At 48.8% G+C, this 12,333-nt stretch overlaps 2 protein-coding genes across 7 annotated transcripts in view; both read right to left on the bottom strand.

Annotated features, from left to right (window-relative positions):
* C13H19orf38 (chromosome 13 C19orf38 homolog) overlaps nt 1–12,333 on the bottom strand; it is a 38,995-nt gene that overhangs the window by 17,790 nt on the left and 8,872 nt on the right. For 2 of the 6 annotated variants that reach the window (XM_055238555.2, XM_055238554.2), the window contains exons 2-3: nt 4,608–4,706; nt 2,567–2,875 (exon numbers count right to left, since the gene is read on the bottom strand). In XM_055238555.2, the coding sequence (XP_055094530.1) occupies nt 2,567–2,875; nt 4,608–4,650 (352 nt within the window). In that variant the 5' untranslated portion in view covers nt 4,651–4,706. Of the gene's footprint in view, nt 1–2,566; nt 2,876–4,607; nt 4,875–12,333 lie in introns of all 6 variants that reach the window. The other 4 variants (XM_063616078.1, XM_055238557.2, XM_063616076.1 and 1 more) reach the window with 3 other exon arrangements.
* Nucleotides 10,965–11,400, bottom strand: LOC129460560 (protein Hikeshi-like). The gene has a single exon (XM_055238567.2). It carries the CDS (start codon nt 11,389–11,391, stop codon nt 10,978–10,980), a length of 414 nt encoding a protein of 137 aa, XP_055094542.1. The 5' UTR covers nt 11,392–11,400; the 3' UTR covers nt 10,965–10,977.

The raw sequence follows: 12,333 nt of genomic DNA, 5'->3' as shown, positions 1-12,333 counted from the left end.
GTGAGCTGGGATCACACCACTGCACTCCAGCCTGGGCAACAGAGTGAGACTCTGTCTCAAAAAAAAAAAAAAAAATTGGCCGGGAGCCAGGCGCGCGGTGGCTCATGTAATTCCAGTATTTTGGGAGGCTGAGTGGTGGGATCACTTGAGCCCAGGAGTTAGAGACCAACCTGGGCAACACAGTGAGTCCCTGTCTTTACAAAAAATAGAAATATTAGCCAGGCGTGGTGGTGCACAGCTGTAGTCCCAGCTGTTAGGGAGACTGAGAAGGGAGGATTGATTGAGCCCAGGAAGTGGAGGCTGCAGTGAGCTTTGATTGCACCACTGCACTCTAGCCTGGTCAACAAAGCAAGACCCCTATCTAAAAAAAAAATAAAATTAAATTTTTTTTTTTTTTTTAGAGACAGGGTCTCACTATGTTGCCCAGGCTGATCTTGAACTCCTTGGCTCAAGGATCCTCCCGCCTCAGCCTCCCAAAGTCCTGGGCTTACAGATGTGGATCACTGCACCCGGCCAGGAAAGTTCTGACTGATGGTAACACAGAAGGCCACCGAAGGCTCCTCCCTCCCGCTTCTTGACCCATAACCCATGTCCAGCCTCCTCATTCAGAGATCAGAAAAGGACATCAGCCCTGCCAGGGTTCCCGCCTCACTCTGGTGAAAAGATCGAATCCTTGCTGTGGTCTACAAGGCCCCCCACGATCCTCCTGCTGAACTCCCTGCCCCACCTCTCCCCATTTTCCTCCTTGTTCACCATCCTTCAGCCATACTGGGCTCCTCAGACACACCAGGGAAGCTTCAGCCTCAGGGCCTTTGCACGTCCTGTATCCTCTGCCTGCAACACGTGCCCTGGATATCCACATGGTTGGCTCCCCCTCATCATTCAGTTCTTTGCTCAAATGCCACCTCCTCAGAGAGGGCTTCCCTGATTGCCCTACTCTACTTCAGAGTCCAGAGGGCTGACCATTAGAACATGGGGTCAGTCGCCCTACTCTACTTCAAATAATGACATCCTCACCCAGGTGGATTTCATCTGGTGCCCTGCTGACAGGTTGAATATATATTGGATTTCATGTTTATCATCTGTCCTCATCTGCCTGGAATGTCAGCTGCAGGAGGGCAAGCCCAAAGACAGTTCCTGGTGCATAGTAAGTGCTCAGAAACCTTACATGGCTCATGCTGGGCATGGTGACTCACATCTGTAATCCCAGCTACTCTGGAGGCCGAGGTGGGAGGATCACTTGAGGTTAAGAGTTCAAGATTAGCCTGGTCAACATCTTTTTTTTTTTTTTTTTGAGACAGAATCTTGCTCTGTCACCCATGCTGAAGTGCAATGGCACCGTCTTGGCTCACTGTAACCTCCGCCTCCCAGGTTCAAATGATCCTCCTGCCTCAGCCTCCCGAGTAGCTGGGATTACACATGCATGCCACCACTCCCAGCTAATTTTTGTATTTTTAATAGAGATAGGGTTTCACCACGTTGGCCAGGCTGGTCTTAAGCTCTGACCTCAAGTGATCCACCTACCTCAGCTTCCCAACGTACTGGGATTACAAGCATGAGGTACCATGTCCGGCCCTGGTCAACATTTTGAGACCCTCATCTCTAAAACAATTTTTTAAATTAGCTGGGCGTGGTGGTGCACACCTGTAGTCCCAGCTACTTAGGAGGCTGAGGTGGGAGGATCACTTGAGGACAGGAATTTGAGGATGAAGTGAGCTATGATTGTGTCATTGCCCTCTAGTCTGCACAACCTTGTCTCATTTAAAAAAAAAAAAAGCCACGTGCAGTGGCTCACGCCTGTAATTCCAGCACTTTAGGAGGCTGAGGCGGGCGGATCATGAGGTCAGGGGTCTGAGACTGGCCTGGCCAACATGGTGAAATCCTGTCTTTACTAAAAATACAAAAATTAGCCAGGCATGGTGGCACACACCTGTAATCCCGGATACTCAGGAGGCTGAGGCAGAAGAATCGCTTGAACCAGGAGGCGGAGGCTGCGGTGAGCCGAGATCGTGCCATTGCACTACAGCCTGGGCAACAAGAGCATAACTCTATCTCAAAACAAACAAACAAACAAACAAAAAAGTGTGTGGCCAATAGAGGAAGTAATGTATGTCATGGAGGTGTAATTCATGGTTTCTGGAAGGCAATGGCATCCCAGACTGGCTACCTGTTACCTGTGTACAAGGTGTATCTCCTGTGCCTCAGTTTCCTTATCTGCAAAATGGGAAGAATCACAGCACCAATTTTGGCACCATGAGGGAGATGGGCTGCCTGACAATAAGACAGAGAAGAATGTGGAGTGGAGATGGGGCAAATGGTTCCTGACAGCTTTCAGCACCTGGATCTAGCCATACCTGAAGTCGGCCCTGTGAGCTGACTTCAGCTCAGTGAACCAACAAATCCCTTTTTGGGCTGGCTGAGAAGATGGAAAAAGGAAAGGCGAGTAAGTCCTGGCAGGGTGTAAGCCTGGTTTTTTCTGGAAAGGCCTCTGAGTCAACAGTACACACAAGAGGTCCATGTGAGAAAATGAAGCCCCTGGCAGTGAGATCCCATAGAAGGGCCTTACCTGGGAAGGAGACGTTCACGGGCTCGCTGAGGTCTGACAGCTGGGACTGGTTGAGCTCACCTAACACTCCATACTGGCAGTGGAAGGGTCCCCCTGGAGCCTTGCTGCTGCCGCCACTCACGTTAAATGTCACCCCGTGCTGGTCCGTGGGGGCCTGCAGGAGCTGGACCACCTGCCCCCCTTGATACAGTGTGAAATTCGCCCCCAGGAAGTTCCCAGGGGCCATGCATGCGATGTGGATGGGGTCCTCTTGGCTGCTTGGGTGCGGGGGCACCAGCCGGATGGATGGTGCTGGGATCGCCAAAGAGCCTGCGATGCAAAGGGTAAGGTGGGTGGGTGCGTAGCGAGAATGGAGGCTGACCTGGCTATGTGGCCTCGGGCAAGTAGATCACCCTCCCTCAGACTTGTGTTTTCTGTGAGTCAGGAGGCTAGTGACCCTGCCCCACACTGCCTGGCACATGGTGATGTCTCCCTGTAGTTGAATTACTTTTCTTTTCTTTTTCTTTTTTTTTTTTTGAGTCAGAGTCTCACTCTGCCACCCAGGATGGAATGTAGTGGTGTGATCTCGGCTCACTGCAGCCTCCACCTCCCAGGTTCAAGTGATTCTCCAGCCTCCCAAGTAGCTAGGATTACAGGCATGTGGCACTGTGCCTGGCCAATTTTTATATTTTTAGTAGAGATGGGGTTTCACTATATTGGCCAGACTGGTCTTGACCTCCTGGCCTCATGTGATTCCCCCCACCTCAGCCTCCCAAAGTGCTGGGATTATAGGCTGAGCTACCATGCCTGGCCATCAGTTTTCAATAATAGCATTGGTTATTACATAGCAACACCACTATACTCTTATTATTACTTTTTTAAATTTAATTTATTTATGATTACTTTATTTATTAATTTAGAGACAAAATCTTGCTTTGTCGCCCAGGCTGGAGTACAGTGGCCTCAGCCTCCTGAGTACCTGGGACTACGTATCACCATGCCTGGCTAATTTTTATATTTTTAGTAGAGACGGGGTTTCACCATGTTGGCCAGGCTGGTGAACCTGGCTAGCTAATTTTGCTTATTTTGTGTAGAGATGGGATCTCACAATGTTGCCCAGATCCTCACCTCAAGCGATCCTCCCACCTTGGCCTCCCACAAGCTGAGTCCTGAGTGGTGAGGAAGGACCCATTTGGAGAGCTGGGGAAGGGCGTTCCAGCAGAGGGAACAGCATAGGCAAAGGTCCAGGGTATGGAAGGGGAATGGGGGTGTTTAAGGAGGAGCAAACACCTGATGTGGTGGCTCACGCCTGTAATTCCAGCACTTTGGGAGGCCAAGGTGGGAGGACTCCTTGAGCCCAGGAATTTGAGACTAGCCTGGAGAACACAGTGAGACCCTGTCTCTATTTAAAAATAAAAATAAATATTAAAAAAGGAGCAGCAAGGAGGCCATCACGGCAGGAGGGAGGGGGTGAGTGAGGGGGGTAGCAGGAAGGGGAGGGGGTGAGTGAGAGGGAGGGCAGGAGAAGGAAGGGCAGAGGACTTTTATCTCCCTTCCCCGGCTGGGGTGAGGAATATGGATTTTGGAGCACGGCTTCCTGCAGGATGAAGTCTCCCGGGGATCCATCTCTCTCCTGACTGCCCACAGGCTTCTGAGCAGAGTGTCTGGCCAGGTGAGGTCTACACAAACCCTCCCTCGTCCAGCCTCCAACCCCCACCCACCCCTGCCATATTGATATCCCCCTAGGTAGACCCTCCTGCTGCCCCAGCACTCAAGCAGCCTTCAGAGACTGAGGCTGAGTCATGGGCTGTGGGCACAGCTGACTCCAGAGGGGTGATATTTCTGATACTCGTAAACTTGGGGGTGATGAGGAGCCTAACAAGAAAAAAGCAACACTGCTGGAGTTTCCAAGGCTCAGGGACAAACCCATCTGCTCAGGGCTCAGCCTCCTTGATGCCCTGGGAACGGCAGCCCCTGCACTGGTCTCTGCCCCCGGAGCGGCAAGGTGGACAGAGGATGGGGGGAAAGGCGTGGGGGATCTGAGAGGGGGCTTCAGACTCACCAGCTGCAAAGAGCAAGACAGTCCAGGGCATCTCTCCCCACATTTAGCTGGGAAATCCGGCTGAGGCCAGAGGGGCCCAAGGCTCCCCGCCAACTCCTCCTGTGAGGCCAGATCGGGGAAAGGAGAACCAGGGCTGATTCTCGAGCTGAGAGTTTCCTCACTGGCAGGAAGTTGCACACACAGGCTTGGGCACTGAAAGGGACTCTCTCCTCTCCCCACCCCTTCCCCAAACACACATCAGACCCGCGCACCTCTCTGGTCGCAGTTCTGCAGATTAGAGGGGAAAAAAATGGATGAGATAGTTAGGTGGTTTTCACAATTTTTTCCTCTCTTTTTTTATTTTTATTTTTTGAGACAGAGTCTTGCTCTGTTGCCCAGGCTGGAGTGCAGTGGAGTGATCTCAGCTTACTGCAGCCTCCGCCTCCTGAGTAGCTGGGACTACGGGCAGGAGGCACCATGCACAGCTAATTTTTGTATTTTTAGTAGAAACAGGGTTTTGCTATGTTGGCCAGGATGGTCTCGATCTCTTGACCTCGTGATCTGCCCGCCCCAGCCTCCCAAAGTGCTGGGATTTCAGGCGTGAGCCACCGTGCCCAGCCTTTTGTCTCTCCTTCTAAGAGAACTCCTGGGAATGAGACAGGGTGACAGCAGTGGGATGTTTGGAAACCCACGCCCAAGACACAAACCATAGCCTAACCAGCGCCAACATTTAAACAAATATGGGCAGGTGTGGGAGGACATGGTGGTTAGGGCTTGGTCTCTGTGACCTCAGGCATGGCTTACCTCCTTTGAGGCTTCAGTATACTGCTCTGCAGAATGGGGCTAAGAGTAGTAAACATTAGGGCAGACACGGTGGCTCACGCCTGTAATCCCAGCACTTTGGGAGGCCAAGGTGTGCAGATCACCTGAGGTCAGGAGTTCGAGACCAGGCCAACATGGTGAAACCCCATCTCTACTATATACAAAAAATTAGCCAGGCGTGGTGGCACACGCTAGTAATCCCAGCTAGTCAGGAGGCTAAGGCAGGCTTGAACCCGGGAGGTGGAGGTTGTGGTGAGCTGAGATCGCGCCACTGCACTCCAGCCTGGGCAACAAGAGTGAAACTCCATCTCAAAACAAAACAAAAGAGTAGCGGACATTAGATTCAAAGAACTTGTAGGAAATGCAATGCCTAGTGGGTAGTGCATGCTCACAGGGTAAAGTTACAGGGAGGAAAAAGGCTCAGAAGTTTGATCAGCTACGTGAAAGGGAATACCAGTTCCAAATCAATTCTGGATATAGTTTGTGGTATAGTTCACAGGATAAACTGCCTCCTGTTTATAGCCCAGAAACTTCCAAGTTTCTCTTACTACTGGGTTTGCATTTATCTTTTTAAACATTTCTGTTCAAGCCAATCAGGTTTGCTTGGGGGTTTGGACCCAAGAAGGATGTGGCGTGTGGTCATCAAACACCAAAATGCGTCATTAGAGTGAACTTTTTTCTTTGGACACAGAAAGTTCAATCCAACCTCAGGGCCTTTGCACATACTATTTCCCTAGCCTGGAACATAATTCTGTCAACCTGGTCAATCCTGCTTCTCCTTCAGGTCTCAGTTTAAATAGCACTTCTGGGAAAACTTTCCAGGCCCCTCTGGACTTAGAACAATCCCCTAGCTAAATTCTCCCACAGGGCCCTGTAATATTCCTTTATTGCAATTGGCATGCTTGTATCTTCAAGCAATTTGCTCATTTCATCAAAGTTGTCAAATGTATTGGTGTAAAGTTGTTCATATCCCCTTACTATCCTTTTAATGTCTGTAGGGTCTGTAGTGATGTTCCTTCTTTCATTCCTGACACAGAAATTAGCGAAGTCTCCTTGTATCTTATCGGTCTTCCTAGGAGCTAATGGTTGTTACTGATCTTTTCAAAGTGCCACAGTTTGGATTTGTTGTTTTATTTTCTAATTTATTGCCTTTTGACTTGACTTTATTCTTTTCTTTTTTCTGGTTACCTTATGTTCAATTGGCTCTTCTTTTCCTAGCTCATGTTTTGTTTTTAAATTTAAACTTCACCAGCAAAAATTTGTATTAATAGCTTCTTAAGATGGATGCTTATATGAACTATTTTTATTAAAAAAAATTTTTTTTTGAGACAGGGTCTTGCTCTATTGCCCAGGCTACAGTGAAGCAGCATGATCATGACCCACTGCAGCCTCACCCTGCTGGACTCAAGAGATCATCCCATCTCAGCCTCCTGAGTAGCTGGGACTACAGGTGTCCACCACCACACCTGGCTAATTAAAAAAATAAAAATTTGTAGAGACAGGGTCCCATTGTTACCCAGCCTGATCTTGAACTCCTGGGCTCAAGCAATCCTCCTGACTCAGCCTCCCAAAGTGCTGGGATTACAGGCAGCTCATTAACTTTAAACCTTTATCTTTTTTTTTTTTTTTTTTTTGACGGAGTCTTGCTCTGTCGCCCAGGCTGGAGTGCAGTGGCGCAATCTCGGCTCACTGCAAGCTCTGCCTCCCAGATTCACACCATTCTCCTGCCTCAGCCTCCTGAGTAGCTGGGACCACAGGCGCCCGCCACCACGCCCAGCTAATTTTTTATATTTTTAGTAGAAACGGGGTTTCACCGTGTTAGCCAGGATGGTCTCAATCTCCTGACCTCGTGATCTGCCTGCCTGGACCTCCCAAAGTGCTGGGATTACAGGCATGAGCCACCACGCCCGGCCCACCTTTATCTTCTAATATAAGCATTTAAAGGCATACCTTTCCCTCCAAGACCTGTTTTAACTGCATGCCACATTTTCATATATTGAGTGTCATTAAGTTAGAAATATTTGCTTATTTCCACTGTGATTTTTTTTTCTATGATCCAGAGAATATGTGTGTTGCTTAATGCCCAAGTATTTGGGCTTTTTGGGGGGCAGCTTACTGTTAATGATTTTTAACTCCTTTATGGTCAGGGAATACACCCCATATAATTTCAATACTTTGAAATGTATTGACTTTTTAGAATGGTGAAGGGTATCTTCATCCACATTGTACGTATGCTAGAAATTCAAGTACACTGTGTAGTTGTTTGTATAATATTCTCTAAATATTAATACAATTTGGTGAAGGTAATTCACAGAATATTCTTGAATTTATTGAATTCATCCTCATGCTTTTTTTTTGGGAGACAAGGTCTTGCTTTCTTGCCCAGGCTGCTGGAATGCAGTGGTACGATCATGGCTCACTGTAGCCTCGATCTCTCAGGCTCAAGTGATCCTACCACCTCAGCCTTCCAAGTAGCTGGGGCCACAGGCATGCGCTGCACCTGGCTAATTAAAATTTTTTTTTTTTTTTTGTAGAGACAGGGTCTCACTACATTGCCTAGCTGGTCTCGAACTCCTGGGCTCAAGTAATCCTCCCACCTTGGGCTCCCAAAGTGCTGGGATTACAGGCATGAGCCACCACCACGCCCAGCCTCCTTCATTTTTTTTTTTTTTTTTTTGAGATGGAATCTTGCTCTGTCGCCCAGGCTGGGATTACAGGTGTGAGCCAACATGCCTGGCCTTTTCTTTCTTCTCAGAAGAAAGATGGAGTCTCGCTCTGTCACCCAGGCTGGAGTGCAGTGGTGTGATCTCGTCTCACTGCAAACTCTGCCTCCTGGGTTCAAGCGATTCTCCTGCCTCAGCCTCTTGAGTAGCAGGGATTACATGTGCGCCACCACACCTGGCTAACTTTTGTATTTTTAGTAGAGACGGGGTTTCACCATGTTGATCAGGCTGGTCTTGAACTCCTGACCTCATGATCCGCCTGCCTCAGCCTCCCAAAGTGCTGGGATTACAGGCGTGCGCCACCGCGCCCAGCCTTTTTTTTTTTTTTTTTTTTGAAACGGAGTCTGGCTCTGTCGCCCAGGCTGGAGTGCAGTGGCGCAATCTCGGCTCACTGCAAGCTCCGCCTCCTGGGTTCACGCCATTCTCCTGCCTCAGCCTCTCCGAGTAGCTGGGACTACAGGCGCCCGCCAACACGCCCGGCTAATTTTTTTGTAGTTTTAGTGGAGACGGGGTTTCACTGTGGTCTCGATCTCCTGACCTCGTGATCTGCCCGCCTCGGCCTCCCAAAGTGCTGGGATTACAAGCGTGAGCCACCGCGCCCGGCCTTTTTTTTTTTTTTTTTTTTTTTTAAAGACAGGGTCTCACTTTGTCACCCAGGCTGGAGTGCAGTGGTGCAATCTCGGCTGCACTGCAACCTCCACCTTCCGGGTTTAAGTGATTCTCCTGCCTCACCCTCCTGAGTAGCTGGGATTACAGGCGTGCGCCACTACGGCTGGCTGATTTTTGGATTTTTAGTAGAGACAGGGTTTCATCATGTTGGCCAGTCTGGTTTTGAACTCCTGACCTCAAATGATCCGCCCACCTCCCGAAGTGCTGGGATTATAGGCATGAGCCGCTATGCCCAGCCTTCATGATATCTTTTTTTTTTTTTTTTTTTTTTTTTTTTTGAGACAGAGTCTCGCTCTGTCGCCCGGGCTGGAGTGCAGTGGCGCAATCTCGGCTCACTGCAAGCTCCGCCTCCCGGGTTCACGCCATTCTCCTGCCTCAGCCTCCGAGTAGCTGGGACTACAGGCGCCTGCCACCGCGCCCGGCTAATTTTTTGTATTTTTTTAGTAGAGACGGGGTTTCACCGTGGTCTCGATCTCCTGACCTCGTGATCTGCCCGCCTCGGCCTCCCAAAGTGCTGGGATTACAAGCGTGAGCCACCGCGCCCGGCCAGCCTTCATGATATCTTAACACAGCTTTCCTCCTCCTCTGGGAGCACAAGGATGGGGTCTGTGTTGTCACCTGCAGTGTCCTGTGTCTCCCACCATGCTTGGCATATCATAAATATTTCTCAATCATCTGACCTGACAGTGAAAAAAAACAGTCATCCAAGCCACTTCTGTGGCTGTATACTGGGTGTACAGGAGATGGAGTTAAGAGAGATTCCTGGCTTATTTTTTCCACCAACTGAGTACTGAGCATCATCATGTTCCCAGAATTGTGCCAGAGACATTAGGATGAATGAAAATGGCTCCTGTCCTCAAGGAGCTCAGCGTTCAAGAAGAGTCAGACAAGAAGACAAGAACAGTCAGACAAGAAGACAAGGAGAGTCCACTGGTGAAGCGCAAGTAACAGAGGCAGTGGCCGAGGGGGCTCAACCCACTACAGTAGGGTCAGGGAAGGCTTTTGATTGATATTGATAGCGGCAAGAGGCAGACAAATGCCTAGGCAGATAGGGGCAGGTCCCTGGTGAAACCCCACCTCCAAGCCAAAGACAGTTTAAAGCCTGAAAGCGAAGCTACAAGTCAAATCCAGGGACTGGACAGAGAATCTGTCTTCTATTTGGCATGCTTTCTTAGATTGATCCCCACCCTTCACCTAGTTTGCATATACCTACCCTTTTCTAATTGGTTTTCTATACTGTTGGGCCCACCTTTGAGTGGTATCTTCGCTTTAATCTTTTTTTGCACACTCACAATCCAATCAGCACACATTCCCCATTCTGAGTCCATAAAAAGCCCTGGACCCAGCCACACTGAAACAGAAACCACACCCCCACATCTCCTCTTTGCTGAGAGCTGTTCTGTGGCTCAAAAAAATTCTCCTCCCATCCTTACCCTTCAATTGTCAGCATTTCCTCATTCTTCTTGGATGCAGGACAAGAGCTAGAGAACTGCCGAATGCAAGTACAAGCTATAACACAGGTGGGCTGAGTGGGCAGGGTGCCTCCAGTGTCATGCCCCTGCAGGTGGTGGGGGGCATTGCCAGCCGTAGATGTCCCCGGCTGGCAAAGTGGCTGAGAAAAATCCTGAGTCAATATATTGAAGGAATCTACTACCTGGAATTCTGTTTTTTTTGTTTGTTTGTTTGTTTTGAGACAAGGTCTCTTTCTGTTGCACAGGCTGGAGTGCAGTAGTGCAATCATGGCTCACTGCAGCCTCAACCTCCTGGGCTCAAGTGATCCTCTCAAGTCAGGTTCCCATGTTGCTGGGACTACATGTGTATGACACCATGCCCAGCTAATTTTTTTTCCATTAAAAATTATTTTAGCCAGGCACGGTGGCTCATGCCTGTAATCCCAGCACTTTGGGAGGCCAAGGCAGGCGGATCACGAGGTTAGGAGATGGAGACCATCCTGGCTAACACGGTGAAACCCCATCTCTATTAAAAATACAAAAAATTAGCCAGGTGAGGTGGCGGGCGCCTGTAGTCTCAGCTACTCAGGAGGCTGAGGCAGGAGAATGGCGTGAACCTGGGAGACGGAGCTTGCAGTGAGCCGAGGTCACGCCACTGCACTCCAGCCTGAGCGATAGAGCGAGACTCCGTCTAAAAAAAAAAAAAAAAAATTTATTTTATTCACATTATGTTTTCCAAAAGAGAGGGTTCTGTGCTAGTCGTCTTTGAAAGTTTTCATACCATTTCAGAACCACATTTGCCGGAATGAACATTTCAGATGGGCTTGGTGTCATCTGGGCCTGAGTGAATGAGTCAACTGAGGATACAGCAGCATTATCTACAGGAGTCTGCTGAGCCATACTGTCCGATAATTCCACTGAAATTCCAATCTGAGCAACAGATGGAGTTCGGACAATAGTCATGGCTCCAAATGGATGTTGGCTTCCTTCTCCAGATTTAAGACCTGAAATTTTGAAGATGGCACTCGGCTTCCCATTCGCGACAAATCCTAGGAGTTGCCACATTGGCATCCCATTTGAAACAGGATAAGAAAAGTAGACAGATCCTTCCATTCCCTCAGGAAATGGGATTGTTCCCATGCCCAGCTAATTTTTTAAAAAATGTTTTTGTAGAGATGGGATCTCACTGTGCTGCCCAAGCTAGTCGGGAACTCCTGGGCTCAAGAGATCCTCCCAACTTGGCCGCCCAAAGTGCTGGGATTACAGGCATGAGCCACTCCACCTGGCTTTGACAGTGTCTGTTTTATTCACTGTCAGAGGCTCAGTTAATATTTGGTGAATAATTAGGGAGGAGAGTTTTTGGTTTTGTTTACTCAAGGGACATGAATCGCCCATTCAGACCCCAGAGGCCAGTGAGAATGGTGGAGCAGGGAGCTCCAGGCACCTGTCCTTGCATAGAAACACTGAAAAACATACAAAAATTAGCCGGGCGTGGTGGTGGGCACTTGTAATCCCAGCTACTCCAGAGGCTAAGGCAGAAAATTGCTTGAACCCAGGAAGCAGAGGTTGCAGTGAGCTGAGATTGTGCCACTGCACTCCAGCCCGGACAACAGAGAGAGATTCTGTCTTGGAAAAAAAGAAAAGGAAAAACAGGAAAAGAAAAAAACCTGTCAGAATCAACTTTATCTGAGCTCTAGTGTTAAGTAAAAATTACTGAAGGCCACTGTTTCAGACTAAGTTTCTGCACTGAGCCCCATCAGAGAAGACTAAAAATCAAAAAGGAGTCACTTATGCTAAAGTTCTACATCACCAAACTGAAACTGAGCTGTTTTCGGACCTTCCGCATGACCGTTGCCTGATTCTAGAGTCTATGATCACAGATAAAGCCAAGTGAGATCTTTAACTGAATTAGTTATAATTTAGTTGCAATTTTGTCCTTTGACACTGGAAAATCAAGTTGTTTTTTTTTAATTTTTGTTTTTGTTTTGAGATGGAATCCTGCTCTGTCACCCAGGCTGGAGTGCAATGGCACGATCTCGGCTCACTTCAACCTCCACCTCTCGGGTTCAGGCGATTCTCCTG

This window comes from Symphalangus syndactylus, chromosome 13 (genome assembly GCF_028878055.3).
Source record: "Symphalangus syndactylus isolate Jambi chromosome 13, NHGRI_mSymSyn1-v2.1_pri, whole genome shotgun sequence".
Lineage (NCBI taxonomy): Eukaryota > Metazoa > Chordata > Mammalia > Primates > Hylobatidae > Symphalangus > Symphalangus syndactylus.
This window is presented reverse-complemented; position numbering and strand designations above follow the sequence as displayed.

Excerpts from the sequence above, each read along its gene's own strand:
- LOC129460560 (XM_055238567.2), bottom strand. The coding sequence starts at position 11,391 with ATGGGAACAATCCCATTTCCTGAGGGAATGGAAGGATCTGTCTACTTT.